The sequence below is a fragment of the Aristolochia californica genome, unplaced genomic scaffold (genome assembly GCF_029961685.1).
Source record: "Aristolochia californica isolate CCGP_79_NKW_82.1479 unplaced genomic scaffold, dmAriCali1.0.hap1 SCAF_9, whole genome shotgun sequence".
NCBI classification, from domain to species: Eukaryota; Viridiplantae; Streptophyta; class Magnoliopsida; order Piperales; family Aristolochiaceae; genus Aristolochia; species Aristolochia californica.
In genome coordinates this window covers 29,651,691-29,670,199 of record NW_027182290.1, presented here as the reverse complement: position 1 = coordinate 29,670,199, position 18,509 = coordinate 29,651,691, and the positions used below count along the sequence as shown (strand labels likewise).

At 36.0% G+C, this 18,509-nt stretch overlaps 2 protein-coding genes across 2 annotated transcripts; one reads left to right on the top strand and one right to left on the bottom strand.

The window, feature by feature from the left end:
- The first annotated feature begins 1,625 nt into the window (after positions 1-1,625).
- LOC137941150 (uncharacterized transporter C405.03c-like) lies at positions 1,626-12,390 on the top strand. The gene is made up of 8 exons (XM_068786439.1): positions 1,626-1,923; positions 3,928-4,320; positions 5,066-5,283; positions 9,469-9,539; positions 9,658-9,759; positions 9,900-10,017; positions 10,104-10,239; positions 12,034-12,390. The coding sequence occupies exons 1-8, from the start codon at positions 1,843-1,845 to the stop codon at positions 12,094-12,096; spliced, it is 1,182 nt and encodes a 393-aa protein (XP_068642540.1). The 5' UTR covers positions 1,626-1,842; the 3' UTR covers positions 12,097-12,390.
- A 2,318-nt stretch (positions 12,391-14,708) lies between these two features.
- On the bottom strand, positions 14,709-18,294 carry LOC137941446 (ubiquitin C-terminal hydrolase 22-like). The gene is made up of 3 exons (XM_068786863.1): positions 17,104-18,294; positions 16,318-16,442; positions 14,709-16,090 (listed from the first exon to the last, which is right to left on the bottom strand). The coding sequence occupies exons 1-3, from the start codon at positions 17,922-17,924 to the stop codon at positions 15,336-15,338; spliced, it is 1,701 nt and encodes a 566-aa protein (XP_068642964.1). The 5' UTR covers positions 17,925-18,294; the 3' UTR covers positions 14,709-15,335.
- Between the last annotated feature and the right edge of the window lie 215 nt (positions 18,295-18,509).

Here is an 18,509-nt window from a genome sequence, read left to right as displayed (position 1 = left end):
AGTTTTGTCCTCAGAAAAAAAGGGAGATTGTTGACCTAGAGTTTACGCACATTCATATTTTGATGATAACAAAATTAGTTCTAAAAATCATAAATTCAGTATTTTAGATACTTTGCCTTCAAGAGACACAAAAATCAACGTCTTAGTAAAAGAACCCACAAATGCATCTCGAGACCTCAAGCTAGATACACGTGTACAATCATCTTGAAGAAGCACCCATAAGTGAAGGAAAGGAGAATTGAAATTAAAGTTTAAGTTGCATAGAAAAGTCTCAAGAAGTCTAATCATGTAAGAGGATAACACCGAAACTTCAAATTTGAGGTACAAATGAGTTTTTGGAGGTTTAGGACATATTTCATTCAAAACATGGTTTTTCGATGCATATCAATGTTTTAAGCTTGTTAGAAACCCTTAGGATCATTTTTATCATGTTTAAAAGCCTAATTTAGAAAATTGGCTATGGCTTGATCCATCATTATCTGATAATGATCAATCATCCAGAGTGAAAACTTGTCTAGGCATTGAAAGAATGTAAGGCCTGATCGATCATACCACATCCTTCAAAGAATCAATTTGTAAATATGTAATGACAAATATGACACTAAATAAGTAAAGGAAGGATTGGGTAAATAATTTCAAACTGAAGATATCACTTTATTGAAATACTATATTGGATTGAAATGTTACAATCTAATCGTGGCATCGTATTATCTCAAAGGGAGTATGTGTTGGACCTTTTAGAAGAAACATGAATGTTTGGTTGTAGACTGCCTATTGATCCCAAATGTCAAACTATGTGTTGGAATGGGTAATGATATGTGGGAAAGTTTCAATCTCTAGCTTGTAAACCATTTTATCTTACTATAACAAGACATGTTATTTTTTTTGTTATTGATGTTATTTGTCAATTAATGCATTAGTTGCAACAAAATCATTACAAGTCTTGGAAAGAATTCTTCGATATTTAAAGAAAAGCCCAATGTCTACTATATAAATGTCATGGTCATAATAACATAGAAGATTTTGAATATGTAGGTTGGGTTGACTCCTCAAATGACAAAAAAATCAACCTTGGGTTATTGTACCATGGTTGAAGGAAATTTAGTCATTCGGAGAAGTAAGAAACAAAGTATTATAACAAAGTCGAGCATGAAAGCGAAGTCTTGAGATATGGTTCATACTGCGAGAGAGTGTTGTAGTTGAAATCCTTGTTGATTGAGCTTTGTTTTCCAATGACAAGGTTTATGAAACTTAATTGTGACAACCAATGAACTATTCATGTAGCAACGAATCTGACTTTACATAAGCAAACTAAACACATTAAAATTGATTGTCATTTTGTTTAGATAAATTCAAGCTAATGTCATCAATATGCACCACATCCTTCAAAGAATCAATTTGTAAATATATTCATGAAGGCAATTGCAGTTGGTGCTCTCGCAATATATGTTTCAAGGTTAGTGTATTTAATGTTTATTTAATAGGCCTAGACCTTTATTTGTTATTTACATTATATCTTTAGGTCCGGAGGATCTCAATTCTAATTGAGCTACTGATAGTTAAAGAATTGCGTGACAAATGAAATAGTTGATTACAGCGGGATGTGTTAACCCCAAAACCTTGTGACCGACATTTCCTCTCCTCTCCCCCCAAAGTTAGACAAGAGAGATTGTTACTACATCTGCGCTCTGCGTCTCCCTTCCTCTCTTTAGCTGCGAATGAATTCATGATATCGGCCAACATGGAAGCAAGTTGAATAGATATCTGAGGGAGATCCTCGATTTTTTATTTCTCTCTCTCTCTCTCTCTCTCTCTCTCTCTTCATTCTAGTCTTGGGTTGTGATGGGTCGGAGATATAAAGCTGGACTGTTCCTCATTATTGCTGTTGTCATCATATGGGTCTCCTCTGCGGAGGTCACGCAGGTGAGTCTTAGTCATACTCCCTATCCTTGATCTGCTTCCGCCTTTTTTTTCTTTATTTTTTCTATTTTGCTGCGGATTTGCTTGACTTTATTTCTGAAGTCTTTTAATGAGAATTCCGGTTTGGTATTAATAACATGACATGTTTTTTTGCTGAAATTTGCATTCGTGGAATGCTGCTTACTTTTTACCACTTCCTTTGTGGGTTTTGGATTTTCGGTTTTCGGTTTTGAATTCTTTATTTGAATCATTCTATTTATGTTTCATTCGGTTGTTTTTCCTTTTGCTTTTCTTTTCTTTACACGCTCACAGGACTACTACTCTTGAACCATTAGTTGATTTTTCAGCTGCACCTAAATTCGAGAAACGAGTTTCTCATTAGATTGAATGTGTAACGTGCTGTGATCTATTTTAGGTGACTAGCTTATAGCCTTGGAAGTTGGGATTATTTTTTCCTCTCAGAGTTAGTATGGAGCCATGAGACAACAGAGTCTCTTCTATTATTATTTTATGGATCATTTTTAAAACTGAAGTCGACATAATCTTGTTAGTTAAAATCATTCGAAATCCATTTAACTCAGAAGCATATGCAACCTATGAATGACCTAACCTTGAGCTCAGCTTATGTTCTATTGAAAATCCATTACTATTGCTGTATATTAGAAGATCATCAATATTATAAGTGAGAGAAATGTATTTTGTCATTTTTCTGTAAATTTTATGGAAAAAATAAAGAAAAATAAGAAGACATCTAGTCTGTGGGGGCTGTATCTACCTTAGCTCTTGTGGGTTTCGAAAATAAATATAAAAAAATGATAAAAAAAATTCATATTTAAGCACTGTCGATTGCTGCCACTGATGGGCCTTTTTTTTTCTTTTTTGAAATTCTATTCTCAGTGAAGTTTCTTTCTATGAAACTATGTACATGTAGTGACCATGTGATTTGATTTCACTATTGCTTTAAATTGAAACATGTTTTTTCTTTTCTGATGGCAGTTGATAAGAATAAAAAAGATGTGAATCAAATAGGTTTTTACTGTAGACGACTGTTTTAGTCTTACCTGCTAACTTCCCATGGGAGCATTGCTTTTGATTTTTTACTCTCTTATGCCATTTCCTTAAGGAAGAGCCTCTAAATGTTAATGTGAATGTAACTGCCCACGAGTTTATTGTGATGAATATGTAAGTCAAAGTACAACCTTTTTACTTAATGGTATGACTGATGATTTTTCTAAGGATGGATGTTGCTCAACATCTTGTTGTAAACTCTGTTTAGTTGGGCCTTGGCCTTTGTTTCTAATAAAATTTCCATCCTTTCAAAAATATGAAAAGCAAAGTATGACCTTTGAGATGAACGGGTTGGATAAAAAAATTGAAGAAGGGATTAGGCTGTCAACCCTTTTTACAAGATTTCTTGAATGAAATGGCCTTCCATGGTGAAAGGACTCCATACATCTGCATATTATCATTCTTGGTTGGTATTTCAGTTTTCTTATACATTCCCTGAGTATTGATGGTAGTTTTGTTAGCTGTACATTGTTCATTAGGTTTTATAGCAATACCATTAAAGTTCTTCATGTAATATGAAGTGCTGTATTCATTTTCAAAAAATAAAATAAAAAAAATGAAGGGCTGCATTGAATGTGATACTGATGATGCCACATTCATATTATCTACTGCAGGTACCTTTTCAATATAAATAGTGATCCTTTTTTTTGTTGGCTAATGTTTAGAATTATGCTTTGAACAGAATAATTTATTGGATTGGGTAATTTTCTTAAGGTATCCATCAAAAGAAGATTAAAAAGGGAAGATGCTCCTGAGATGTATATCTTTTCTCAAGTACATTTTTTTTTTCTCCCATTCATGTAGTATACAGACTTTAAGTGATTTGTGGTTTTTGTCAGAAAGAACATCTGATTTGTATTTTTGTATTAAAAATAAATATGAAAATTTGAAATCTCTGGCCATGTTTTAACTGTGAAACTTTTGATGTTCTTCATGCAGGGTATATTTACAGATTACAGACAACCCTTTGCAGTCACTTATTTAGGAGCTTCCCTTATGGTAGTTTATCTTCCTATAGCATTCATTAAGGATTGGTTATGTAGGTTGTTGAGAAAACGCTCTTCTAAAGGTGGTAAAAAGGCAGAAACTGGTGATAAGACCTCCTCTGGACTTAATTCTCCGATAAAATTGAATGGAATGCAAATAGTCTTGGAAATGGAAATGCATGCCTCCTTAAATAGAAAAGACAGTGAATCAGACCTCTCTGCTCAAGAAGAGGCAAGTTCCTTTATTTCTAAAGATGTGGATATGATGAAACAGAACAAGGAGCTTTCAACAGGGGAGATAGCTAAATATGGCTTTTATATTGCGCCTATTTGGTTTATAACAGAGGTGAGCTGGGATTTTTTTGTGCATTATTATTTCTCTAGTACTTTTTGTACATCCAAAAGTTCCAATTTACTGGATTTGGTTCTAATGCGTAAAGCATCCTGAGTTAAAATATTAAAATAACTGACATCTCAAAACCTCATGGTATTTGTTTTTCAAATTTATTTTCGGTTGTTTTATTTGTACATCTCTATTTGAGTTCTTGTAAGCTGAAATTAGTATTTGACTTAAGTTGTGTGACAAATTTTAAAGATTTGGCAGATATTCATGTTTGAGGGAAGAGTTTAAGTCACATATTTTCAATAATTGAGTAGCTGAATTTTAAAACATTGCTTTTTTTATTAAGTTGAAAATAGATCTATTTCATCTCATGGAACATGTTTGTTATTTTTACATCCTGAGATAGTTATCAATTTTATCTCTTTACTACAAGAAAACTATTGGTTTGTACAGAAACAAGTTATTAGTAGGAATAGTTCTGTATAGTTAAGTGTTAAGAAAATGTCTCTTGACTTCAACTAGTCGTGATTTTGAGATGGACCTGCACCGAACTTTAACATCGGCATTACTTTTTCCTTTTCCATAGGGGGTGGGCAAAACCTTTATTGTTTTATAATATGTTAGTAAGTGTAGACCTTGTTTCTCCTTCGAATAGTTCTAACTTTCATATGTCTGTTTGTGCCATTGCATTTACATCCTTGAAAGTTTTTGAGTTCTAATTTATTTTGACTTTTTGGCATAATTGCAGTATTTATCAAATGCTGCACTTGCACGTACAAGCGTTGCCAGCACTACTGTGCTGTCTTCAACGTCTGGGCTCTTTACTCTTTTTATTGGGGTTATGCTGGGACAAGACACTCTAAACATTGCAAAAGTGCTAGCTGTTTTTGTCAGCATCACTGGCGTTGTCATGACAACTTTTGGGAAGACTTGGGCTACTGATGAATCAGAACTAAATGCATCTGGGTATTTTTCTTTCTCCTATAACTGACCTTTTTAAAATGCATCATTTTATGGATATCCCTTCTTTGTTTTCTCTTTGACATAATGCAGTTGTTTTCCCCCATTGAAAGAACAAATCACTTTTATCTTTTGTTGTACATTATGTGAATTAGTGTTTTAAGTGAGTTAATTTCTAAGAAAGATGTGCAATGGCGGTGAGCTTTTTTGTTTGAAAAGTGAGACAATTTATTAGAAGGAAAAAGAGAAAGACAGTAAACATTGTAGGAGAAATAAACTAAACTTTTGTGGCTTCATAACTTTCTTTTTGTGGATAAAAGTGATGATATATTTGTTAAGGAATAGTCCCACATGGATTAGTGAGTACAAAGATCTTGAGTTTATTAGTTGGGAAAGAGGTATCCTAAGTTGGCTTGTCATTTTGGGATGGGCCTCGGACCCAACTTCACATGGTGTTAGATTAGGTACTCATATGTGGACCTACACCTAAATTATCCACTTGTAGAGCCACAAAAGAGGGCCTACATCTAAATTATCCACTTGTAGAGTCACAAAAGAGGGCCAATACCTAAATTATCTACTTGTAGAGCCACAAAAGAGGGCCTACACCTAAATTATCCACTCGTAGAGCCACAAAAGAGGGCCTACATGTGAGGGGGAGTGTTAAGGAATAGTCCCACTTGGATTAGTGAGTACAAAAATCTTGAGTTTATTAGTTGGGAAAGAGGCATCCTAAGTTGGCTAGTCATTTTGGGATGGACCTTGGACCCAACTTCACAATATTAAGAGAAAGATTTCATAATAAGTGGGTCTCCTGTTACAAAAAGAGCAGGGAGGAAGGTCCCGTGTTTAACTAGACCGTCTACCAAAGAAGTGGCTGAACGGGGAATATGAGACTAGGTACAAGTAAGGTTGGCAGCGAGGTCAGAAACGCGGTGATAAATATGTTGTGTTTCCTAGATGGAGTAGTAGCAATGAAGCATCAGTGGATGACAATGTTGGAATCACTTTCAGCAATGAGGGGACCTCGAAGATGTTCGCAAAAGGTAGCTAGCCCATGTTATAAAGCCAGGAGTTCATCAGCAGAAGAATCCAAATCGCCCATCAGGCCAGCATAGGAGAACAGAATAGTACCAAAGGCATCCTTGATAACGCCTCCAAACCTAGCCGGGCCTGGGTTTCCCCATGCACTTCCATCAAAGTTTAGCTTTAAAACCCCTTGGGGAGGGGGGACTAGGGAATACAGGCTGGTGGGCGGTGGCTTCCTATCATTTGAGTGTTGCAATGCCAATTTGTTCTCAAAGAGGTACCGCTGAAGGTGCTGAAGGAATCCTTTGTGGGGAGCCATTAAAAAATGTGCCCAACAATCAAATCGGTGATCTCATCGGTTGAGAGGGACTTTGAGCTAAACCGCTTGTTGTTCCTCTCTTGCTAAAAGCAGCCAAGGAATGTATCCAAGGCAGGGAAAGGCCAACATCCGACCCAGCTTGGGCAGGGAGATATGCTGGAGGAATTGACAAATATCAGATAATTGCTCAGGCATACACAAAGTAATGCCTATGCGTTGCAAGATCTGGAACCAAACTCTCCAAGAGAAATGATAGTATAAGTGTAGGTGCGGGATAGTTTCATCAGCCTAGGAGCACAAAGGATAGAGGGTGTAGGGAGCAGAATTTCCTCTTCTTCTAAGATTATTCGCCGTGGGAATCCGGCCATAGAGGGCACACCAAAGAAAGAATTGAATCTTTGGAGGAGTCACTATCTTCCAAGCGATAGAGGTGATATGAAGAGGCTGAAGTTCAAGTCTTCCTCTTCTTCTAAGATCATTTTCCAGATGATTTTATCCTAGGTGGTGGGTCAAATATCCATGTCTTGAAGGTCAAACAAGAGTTGGGAAGCTAAAATAGCCTCCGGATTATAGAGCCCACGCCGAAAATGGAAATTCCAACATCCAAGGGAGGTCCAGAAGTCAGCAATCATGGCATTTTGCAAGGAACAAATGGGGAGCAATGGGGCAAAGGATCTGCCCAGATCCATGCCATAACTTTTTGCTTGTCTTTGATAGTCAATAGTGGTAAAAAATTTTAACTTCTCAAGTCTCAGTTTAAAGTTAGTTCACTCCTTGTTTATATGGTATGTTGGATCATTTATACTTCTTCATCTTCAATTGTGTGAGATAAAGCAGCCCAGTTTGGTGCAAAGACTTCTTTTTGCCATAATCCCTGCAGCTAGACAGCTCTATAGGCCACCATTAGATGATTAGTAACATATCTGTTTCATATTCCTTGTACAAGAATCTTTATCTCATTTTTTTGAAGGTAGCTTGTTTGTAAAACTGCCGGTAAAGATAATGAGGCAGAGATGCCATTTTCTAGCCATGATCAAATTTGTTCTAACCTATCTTACTTGTTGTATTAAGGTACCCAAATCTGGAAATGCCTCGGCCATAACAAAACAAATTTCTTGGAGTAAGGGGTCCCCCTCAATTATTTGTTTTTTCTATGTTTGGTCTTCAATGAATTGTGCCGTTTTTATAATTAAAAAAACGAATTTCTTGGACTTGATACTAAACATCACTAAGAAAACTGTCAGAACATTTAAAAAAAAAAAAAAAGCTGTCAGGACTATTTAAAAAAAACTGTCAAAAGGTAAAATACAATTGAAAAAATAAAAAATAAACTTGACCTATTGATCATATTCGTCCTACATTCACCATTCAAAAAAAGGTCCCACATTTATCAAATCTAAAGTCGAATTTTAAGAAAACTAAAATGTTGTGTATACAATCTTTGCTTCAGTCTGTATATTTACTATATATTGTAGCTGTAACCAAGTCTACTGGCTCTAATACTTAAGTAGATCATTTAGTTGGAGACAAGTTTACTGGTATTGGTGGTTTGGTTTACTCAACAACATCTTTGGAATTATTTCAATAATATTTTCTTGTATATTGTAACATAAGAAATGTTCAGGGAAGATATAAGCTCACTGTGAGACACGTTTACTAAAACCTTAGTTTTAGTTTATGTAGGCAGGAAAAATTATGAAGGCATTATATAATGTTTCATCTAGTTAACAAAAATTATGATGGCATTATATAATGTTTCATCAAGTTAATTTTTTAAAATGCACAACAGTAAATTAATGTCTCTAGTATGAGTATAACGATAACTATGGACTTCTGTATTATGTTGAGACTGGATTGTCTTGGATCCGAGCCAATCCTTCTGACTCATCTTGGACATAGTCAGATGTGAGGTGCCTTTGTGAATCAGACAACCATGAACAAGATATTTGCGTAAGCTATAGTGGGCTAGAGATGGCAATAACGTGAGACTTTTCAACTATGTCGTGGGCTAGTGAATACAATGGGTTGAGATCAAGGTAGGTTCTTGAAAACCTGACATTGCCTGGCATCCCCATCGTAGCCCTGTCCCGTGCTCTGCCTCCACCCTAATCTGAAGAGCGGAGCAAAGAGGCCTCCCTTGATGTATTCTTTTGCTTTCCTTAGTAATAAAATCATCATCATTTAAAAAAAAAAAAAAGAGGCTTCCCTTGTGAGCATGGGAATAGAAGAGAGGCTCCTTTCAGAAAAGGTGAGATAAGAGCTTCCTCTGCAGCTCTCTCCAAGAGCTCTTTGCATGAGCATGGAAGAGGAGCTTCTCTTCTCATGCAGACAAGTGAAGCCTCCTATTTTTAGTGTAAAACAAAAGAGGGCTGGAGAACAAGGGTGGCACCTGTTCTCTCTTGCACCCAGGAGAGAGGTAATGGGGGAGGTGGGCCCTCCCCCTTTTCTCCTTTTCTGCTGGGAAAGATCCATCTTTACATGGACTCGGCAAAACCTGTCTCTGCCTCAAACTCTTGCAGTGATTTTTTGAATTACCTTTTCCTAGCCATGGGATAAGAGTAGGATCCCATCCCTTCGTGGAGTAGTGTAGTGTGGGATGGGGATTTCCTGTTAACTGCTGCCATCTCATGGTGAGGAAACTCTTAATAAACTATAAAATCCAAAATTATAAAGGTTGTGTCTAGTTGATTGCAGCATGGAGACTTAACTAGATAGTATATTACTCTAATTATCATACATGTTTATTATTTCTTTTCGTATGTTGTATATTCCATTATTATTTTATTTTTTTGTGTAATATCGTTTATATGCTCGTAGTGTTCATTTGTATTTCTCTTGTACAGAAATGGAAAGCATTCTCTTGTGGGAGATCTTTTTGGCCTTTTTTCTGCTATGACATATGGTCTTTTCACTGGTCAGATTTCTGGTTTTGTGCTATACTATTCCTTTTAGGCAATTGCATTTATTTAAAAATGTTTTGCTTTTAGGTGCTCGTTCCCTTTAATGTTTATTTGAAATTAATGATGCCACAGTGCTTTTGAAGAAGTTTGCTGGGGCTGAAGGAGAAAGGATAGATGTGCAGAAATTATTTGGATATATAGGACTTTTTACACTTGTTGCTCTTTGGTGGCTTGGTAGGTGCCTATCTCTATTTTCGAATTTTTCTTTCTACATATTCGGCTTCCTCTCATGGCCTCTAACGTAGTTGCTCCAATGTGTCACATTTGCTATGGCAAGCTGAGAGTGATTGAATGATGAAATATTTGCATTTCAGTGTGGCCATTGACTGCCTCAGGAATTGAACCTGAGTTCAAGGTTCCTCGTTCACTTAAAATGGATGAAGTTGTATTGGCTAATGGATTTGTTGGAAGTGTACTTTCAGACTACTTCTGGTTAGTATCAAAAGCTAATGAATTTTGCACTCTATTGTCTTGAAGTAATGAATTCAGTTGTGGCTTACATGTTTTCTCATGTATAGGGCATTGTGTGTTGTATGGACTACACCGTTGGTAGCCACTTTAGGCATGTCCCTCACCATACCGCTTGCTATGATTGCTGATATGGTGATTCATGGCCGCCACTATTCTGCTGTCTATATTCTTGGTTCAGCTCAGGTATAAAAGCTTTTTATTTTTTACTCTTTTGAATGATAACTTTTGTTTTCAACTTCTTTAGTTGCAAAATATATTTACATGACCTAAACATTATCAGATGAGGTGTGACCAGAGGTGCATTGAGTGTATCATGACATGTGGGTATGCCTGTATCATCGACTAGGGGGTCTGCCTTTAAGCTGTCACTAATGTTACTTTTTATTAAAAAAATTCAATATTTTTTCCTACTTCCTTAATTTATCCCCCGTTTACACATGTTAAGAATGAAATTTATTTTTTTCAGAAGATGAAATAAAAGTACAATCAAAAGATGAAATAGTGTAATTTGTGTAATTGGACACTTAAAACAACTTTCAAAAGAGCCTGCATATGTATACCATTTCAATAAGATTACCAAAAGATCTGGAAACTGAGTTTTTTCCTAGTCCAACATGCCATAACTATTAAATTCTTCATGGCTAATGTTTCCAAGATTTTCGAAAGTTATCTCTTCTATTTCTAACTTCTCTTATTGACAATTGCTTAAATTTGCTCCCAAAGCACCACCAACCACATGTATTTGGGGCTTGGATTCACTCAGGTCAGCATCTACTCTTCAGGAATCTAATAGATCAACCATCTTGATGATCAATTCTTAGCCATATTCTGAACATGCATTTGAACCTTGTTGACCTGGACTATTTTGCCACATGGATTTATCTAAGGCCCAAGATTTTGAAAAACACAAAAAGGAGGCGTACAAATAGTTTTAGTTATGGTGCATAGGGCCTTCCTGCTTCAGAAAGTATTAAATGATCTTTTGTTACCGAAGCCAAGAATAAGACTTTTACAAGTAATTATCTGACAGCTTACATTGTTAAATTTGAGTTGATGTTTAGAAATTAGTTAAATAAGTGTTGCGAACTATGTCAAATTCACTCCGGGATATTCCTAGATTGCCCTGATTGCCTCTCCGAGTGAATTTGGGCAACATTAATAAGGACAAATTACTTTTATTTGGTCTATGGACAGAGGATTTAAAAACATTCATTCCACGCCACTAAAGTGTGGTTTTGCAGAGGATTTGAAAACGTTCATTGTAAGACCCAGTGTTGTTAAAACTGGACCAGCTCGTTCAACCAGATTAAACTGGAATTGGACCCTTTTCCAGTTCTTACATAAAGTAGACTGTTTTTGGCTTATAACATGCATACATGGCTGGTTGGTGTGGTCTGATCTTGAACTGGACTGGTTAATTTGGTCTGGTTCAATCATTTGTTATGAAAAAATAGTGAAAGTTTTTTTACTAGATAGAGGATTCAAAGCCATGATCTAAGTACCTGAACAGAAAAGGTAGTATCAACTGACCAAAGATTGATTCATGTCCAACTTCAACAAAATAATATGTATACAAAAAATAAGGTGGGCTAATCGGAACTGGTCCAACCAATGGTTGAATCCTGCTAACCCGATTGGACCAAAATGAGTCATCCTATCAGTTTGATGACAGCTTCGGTTTTAACGACATTGGTAAGACCTCTTCACATTGAGAAGAATGGGGATCCATAAGACAGAATTTGCAGTTTAACAACATGGGTAAGACCTCTTCACATTGAGAAGAATGGGGATCAGTAGAATGTGCAGTTGTTGTGTTGTGTTGGCCATGGTTTTACCCTCATGAACAGGCTACTGAAAACTGTTTGCTACACTCAGTGCAATGGACCACACCGGATGAAACAAGAGCAGTTTGTTCTTTCACTTAATAATCGAAAGGACAATTATTATACGCTTATGTGGGTACATGTCACGCTGCAGGTGTTTGCTGGTTTTGTAATTGCTAATCTTTCAGACTGGTTTTCAAAACTATTGGGATTATAGCGCTTTAAAGATTGGTGATGTGGAATACATACATTCTTTTATGTTTGCATTCTTTACCTCTAGTGATTCTTGCAGTGTATTCTTATTTTCCAAATGAATGGGAAAAAACGATTCTTTCAAGTTGAGTTTTTGTTTTTTTTCTCTTCTTGTGAGGCAGGAGCTTGTCTAGATATGCAAATTATTGGAGAAAAGGAAGGAAAAGGATTCTTTCAAGTTTTTTTTTTTTTTTTTTCTCCTTCATTCTTTTTAGGTACTAGAAAGGAGTGAAAAAGGGTGTAAGCTCTAGAGAGTAAAGAGGGCAAGATTCTTATTTTTATTATGTTTATTTATTCGATTATATATATATATATATATATATATATATATATATATATATATATATATATATATATATATATATATATTAAATTACTTAACTATATATAGTAAATTTAAGATATTGAATTATAATTATAATAATAATACATTTGTATTATTATTATTATTATTAATACAATAATATTTTCAATCATAAATAAATTATTATTAAGAAATTATTATAAACTTGATAAAATATAATCATTAATAATTTATTTGAATAATTTTTAAAATTGTACAGTGTTAATATTTTTTATATATTTCTTTTATATTGATCTAAGTTGAATAAAGTGTTAATTAAATTAATGAAATATGTTTCTGAATTTAACCCAGTACATTTAGATAATTTAATAACAAAAATATATTTTAAAAAATTTACTTTTAAATTAAAAACTTGATTTTATTTTAGAAACATAATTATTATAGTAGTTGTTATGCTCATATGTAGCATATTATTGAATTTTTTTATGATAATTAAGAAGTTACTATTATTAAAACTTAATCAAAATTTATATTTAGAAAATAATTTAAAGCATTATTATATGTGAAATAGTTGATGAATTATAATAATTTTTCTGAAAAATGAAAATTTATTAAATTATATTTAATCATACGGAACTAAAGAAAAATGAAAACTTGGTTTGATTGTTTAATCATGTACAAAATTTTACTATAACATGATTGCATTAGGTTAATCATACGGAACCTACCTAAAGAGTGGGTCTATTTATGTTATTAATAACTAATAATATTAAGTAAAATTATAAATACTTTATTTTAAACTTTAGGTGAATATTTAATTTAAGTATTTATATTATAATATATATGACAATTGTATGCTTTAAAATTATAATCAATTTTTTACTAATCTAAATTGACAAAATAGTAATATAAATTGAATGCATCATCATGACAATTGAAGAATAAAATTAAAAATGTGGATAATTAAAATTTAGAGTGGCCTAGAACAACTAGTCACTATCATATGGCCACTAGACATATAGTATGTCAACCACTAAGAAGAAGAAAAACACATTACAAAACGGTGGTTCCTATACCTTAGACAAAGACGAGTATTCCTTTAAGATAGAGGCTCAGTTAATTGCAAGAGTTAGAGGTACTACTATTATCTCCTTCATCATGTCTCCCTATCCTTAATATTATATTTAATATTTAATATTTTAATATCTAGTATAAATTGACTTAATATAATATTAATTTATTATATTTTATTATTGAGAATTAATTTATATTTGAATTACTGAACTAGTTGTAATAATTAAGTTATTTTATTAACATAATAATATATGAACTCAATGATTCATTAAATTACTTGATCATAATATCAGGTAATTTGAATAAGCATAAAAATTCAAGAGAAACAACAAAACCACATAATTAGGTACAAAAAATCTATCAAAATATGGGAAAAAAATGATTTCTATGGTAGAACCCAATTACATTACCCAGGTTTGACCAAAGATTTGTTTACCCATTTATTTGTCTTCATATTGTATCTTTTGTATTTACTATTTTTATCTTCTTCTTTTTTTCATTTTGATAACTGTGCCTAAATATTCAACAAGAACAATGACAAGAAGACACGGTCCATCTTCGAAGGAGAAAAGAGAAGAAATTCCCCATTTAGGCAGGAGAGGAGAGGAAAGAAGAGAAGAGAGGTGTTTTGATTAGAGCAAATATACACAAGTGATGAGTTAAATAATACGTGCATTCACACCCTCTTTTAGAACAATTACAAACAATTCTTCACAAAAACCACTCGTCTATGTAACTTCTAGTCGAGGGTCCGAGCAATTTCTAATTCCCCTTGTAAGCATCTACCAATTATAGAATTCCATTTTAAAAGAAACTGACCTTAGAGAGCAAGCGGGAAGCCAGCTTCTTCTCTTCTTCTTTACACGAACAAACTCTTCTTTCTCACTGGAAACCTCTCTAATTGCTCACTAATTTCCCTTCTTCGATTTGGTAGTGGGAAGAAAAGAAAGGAGGAGAGCTGACATTTCAGGAGTAAAAGGAAGAAAAGCTATGGCAGTATCAACATTTTCCGCGAATGGGTAAAATAAGAGTAAGGGTAATTTCACAAGCTTCTCCTCTCACTTCCTTACTCTCTGATGTCCAACAAACAACATGACCAAACATTAAAAGCAACACTTGATTAGATGACCAATATTATTAAAAACTCACAATCTAATGTCCTAGAGAAGATGTTCCTCCAGACGTGCAAGGACCATATGCATGCAGCCTCTTGCGGCTTGCCATTAACAAATTCCAGCTGACATTGGATGCCGATTTTCATTGTTGCTCTCACTCTCTCTCTTTACTTTTTCCCCTCCTGCTCTACTTTTGACTTCGTCTATGACCCTCTAAATTGCTGCATGTTTCGTATAAACTGTAATTGTCAAATCCTATGTCAAAGATGGAAAGAACAGGGAAAAAAAAAAAAAAAAAAAAACTCAACCCAGACAACGAAGATTTGATCTGCAGTGCTCAATTAGATACACTGCTAACTACAACTTGTAGAGGTTGCAGCTTTTTGAAGATCTGTAGAAAAAAGAATGGCCAATAACACTTCAACTCGCATTCTATGAAATGGAGATTACCATTTTAACAGAAAAATCATATAGCTCCCATGGTGAAATTTTCATCTGCCGAAGGAGTGCCTTTTCAAAAACTTAGGCTCCCATTACCCTCAAAATTGAAATGATATATCAACCCACACAAATGCATGGGCTCGGAGAGCTTCTTAAGCTTCTCATTATGTGCACCAATTGATTTGGAAAGAACTCATCAAAGTTGGCCTCGTTGATTACCACTGGTGCAGAATTCAAATGCTTCAACATTCATTGATGATCCAGAGAGCACTAATTTTCATTCCTTCTATAGTGAAGTACCTTCTGCACGTAAAACATCATGTATCCCTGAGAGGCCCTCACAATATTTTCACTTACTTGTGTGATCCAGGCATCATCACATTTATACCACTGATTATTTAGCCGTAGGTAGGTCACATAATGGCCTGCATCTAGCCTGCCGGTGTGAGTAACCACAGCAAATAATTCAAACTCTGAAGACGACTCTGTGGAGCTATCTGACTCATCACCATCAAATGCAAAGATGCGATTTCCAAACCTACCCCTTAGTATAGAAGATGAGAGGTAGGGTGCCATGTCCAAGGAAAACGGAAACTTCAAATACCTATCCACCTTCCAGGACATCTTCTTAGTGGAAGAGTGTTCAAACCTTTTCATATGGAAACAAGAAACCAAGGGAAGCTTCCGAATGGACAACTGTTTTAGAGATTCTTGCCTCACTTGACAGTTTTGGCAGAAGAGCTTCTGGTCAGACCCCAACTTCTCAGGCCTTGTGAACCGATCTAAGCATCCCATCAGAGTAGATACACCAGCACCTTGGCCTGATACCATCGACTCCATCTCGCCATTGCAAGAATGTGTTTTTGTGGTATTATTCTTCACAGGCCCATGATTTGGTTCCAAGTCAAGCGAAAAGTCAACACAAGGGTCATATGTGGTGGATGTGAAACCACAGATGGTGCAAGTGACATCGGACCTTAAAACTCCCGAGAATACTCTGTGGGCAATACAACAGTCTCCACTGCCTGTGCTGCCAACCAAATAGGCTTGTCAAAAGTTTAAAACAGAATAGTAACTCCCAAACTGACTGCACATAAACCCATTGCCTAAAGCATGCTATGGACACCATGAATAAGAAAAAGATATGGCATGAATATATTTAAACAATTTAATGTAGTTTTATTTGAACCTAGAAAAGCATAGAAGCATTATCTATCTCTTAACTTTGCAATAAGAAGCAAGCTAGAATCACCTTGGGTTTGGGGCTTTCCTTTTTCCTGTTCCACCTTTTCATGGATGCCATGGAGCATTGAAATGAAAAACTCATGAGCATCTTGCTGTTCGTAGCTAGCTAGGTTTGCTGCATGCTGCCACCAACTGCACCAAAGCAAATATTGGATTTCAAATATCTGATTGAGAACAATAACAATCTGAACCTAGTACCTATTTAAGAATTAGTTACTAGCAGATGGACTAGTAAGAATGAAAATAGCTAAAGAAGTTGGAAATACAAAGGTTATGCATAAACTTCATAAACATTGGCTAAAACAGATTATGAACGGCCCATACTTGGACAACAGTTAGAAATGCGAAATTTAGGGTACATTATCATATAGGAACATTTTAATCATTTGGGAAATACGAGGGATGTACAAGGATCTGGAGGTCTAATAAGAAACGTTTGGAAGCAATATATTTTCAGAGTAGAAGACTCCATGACCATTGACATGCATGGTTTGATTAAGACATACTATTAATCTACAACTGCTCATTCAAAGACCATTCGACATTTGCCAGCTATTATAAGAGAGATGGGAATATCACTTAATCAACCTGCATTTGAAATACAATTTGATCCTCAAGAACAGAAGAACTTTCTTTCAAGTTTCAAATCCCAACTCGAATATGTATGAAGTTTTAATCAGTTTCACGTATAATCAGGAGCCAAAGAGAAGTTCCATATCTTAAACTAAACAGTTTACTTTTGAGAGAAAGAAAATAGGAAACAAAGAATCAAGATATAGCCTCACAAACCCACCTATATAGAAATTTAGCAGGACTATAAGGCTTTTTGTCCCCTGAAAATACAGCAGAAAATATGGCGTCCATGTCGCATGCCAAACACAGCCTTGCAGCCATACTCTTGGCATTATCAGTAGCACAAATTTTCACTCTTTTGTGCTGACACTCATACCGATTGTGCCGATCGCTCAAAAAATAATTTCTCAACGGCGGAGTGTGCAACAATGCTTGCAAGACAGAGTTCATAAAACACGTATTTCCGAGGTTGTTCAAGCCTCTCAATCCAGCGGTGGAATCGGGGGGTAATGGACTGGACCCTCGAGCTATACATATCCGTTCGTGCGGGTCTGGGGACCATGGCCGATACTCCACCGCCCTTCGCCGCTTCTTCTTGTCCTTGGGATGCGAAGCGGGCGGAGGGAGGGACAGAAAGATGCGGTTGGCCCTGACGACGGTTGTATCGAAATCTGGGTCGTAGACCTGGTCCCGACAGAGGCAGCAGAAGAGCTCGGCCCTGTCGAGGTCGACGGCGATCTCGTGACCGCCGCCTGCGGCGGCAGCGTGGGCGGCGGCGTGTGGAGGGGAGTGGAGGTTGGGGGCCCAGCAGGAGACGGCGGGGCATGCGAGGCATGCGTAGAGATGTGAGGCGGCGGAAGAGGAGCAGAGGGAGCATCGAGGGACGGCGTCGTTGAGCTCCCGCCGGACGGACGTAGGACCGAGGGGCCTGGACTTGAGGCAAGGCTGGAGCGATTGGAAGGGATTGGGTCCGTGTGCCGATCGGAAGGCCGAGAGATGAGAACAAGACTGCGGCAGGAACCGCTGACGATGGTGATTCATCTGGACTGTTTGCCCTAGATTTGTAGAAGACAAGCTTCATCGATCGAAGGAGATTTCTTGGAGTTTCTTCTCAGCGATCAGGCTATTCAAATCTTCCTTCTCTTGATTTCAGCCGAATTCCTAGTGAAGGCGATTTCTTCATTTTTCGATTTTCAAATGCTCATTTTCTCTCAGCGAGTAAATCAACATAGTTCCCTTCAGCGATTTAATTTGTGTTGTTCGTTATACTTTCATTCCTAGTAACAGAGAACAGACGCAGAAGAAGAAGAAAGAGAGCTAGGCTCTGTGTGGTTTTTGCTTCTTTTCCCCTTCCGGTCTTCGTTACTCTTTGCCGCTGCTATATTCTTTTTCTTTCTTTTTTTCTTTTTCCTTCTCCGTTGGATCCAGAAATAGAGGAGCGAATCGACAAAGGAGCTTAATTTGAATCGCGAGCTATCGTAGCTCATACACACGGTTACTATATAAATAGCCAATAGGACTTTAGAGGAATTCCAATTCGGAGTTTGCTGACATGGCAACTCCTCTCGCTCCCTCGGAATTCTTAGCAAACATGGATTTAAAAAATAACTTTAGACGGCAAAACTT

Bases quoted from the DNA above. Each gene is read 5' to 3' on its own strand.
- LOC137941150 (XM_068786439.1), top strand. From the start codon at position 1,843: ATGGGTCGGAGATATAAAGCTGGACTGTTCCTCATTATTGCTGTTGTC. The intron at 9,540-9,657 runs GTCAGATTTCTG...ATGATGCCACAG, and splicing joins GACATATGGTCTTTTCACTG to TGCTTTTGAAGAAGTTTGCT. The intron at 9,760-9,899 runs GTAGGTGCCTAT...TTTGCATTTCAG, and splicing joins TGTTGCTCTTTGGTGGCTTG to TGTGGCCATTGACTGCCTCA.
- LOC137941446 (XM_068786863.1), bottom strand. From the start codon at position 17,924: ATGAATCACCATCGTCAGCGGTTCCTGCCGCAGTCTTGTTCTCATCTC. The intron at 16,443-17,103 runs GTGGGTTTGTGA...GCTTTGGTGCAG, and splicing joins CCTGCTAAATTTCTATATAG to TTGGTGGCAGCATGCAGCAA. The intron at 16,091-16,317 runs GTGATTCTAGCT...TTGGCAGCACAG, and splicing joins AGGAAAGCCCCAAACCCAAG to GCAGTGGAGACTGTTGTATT.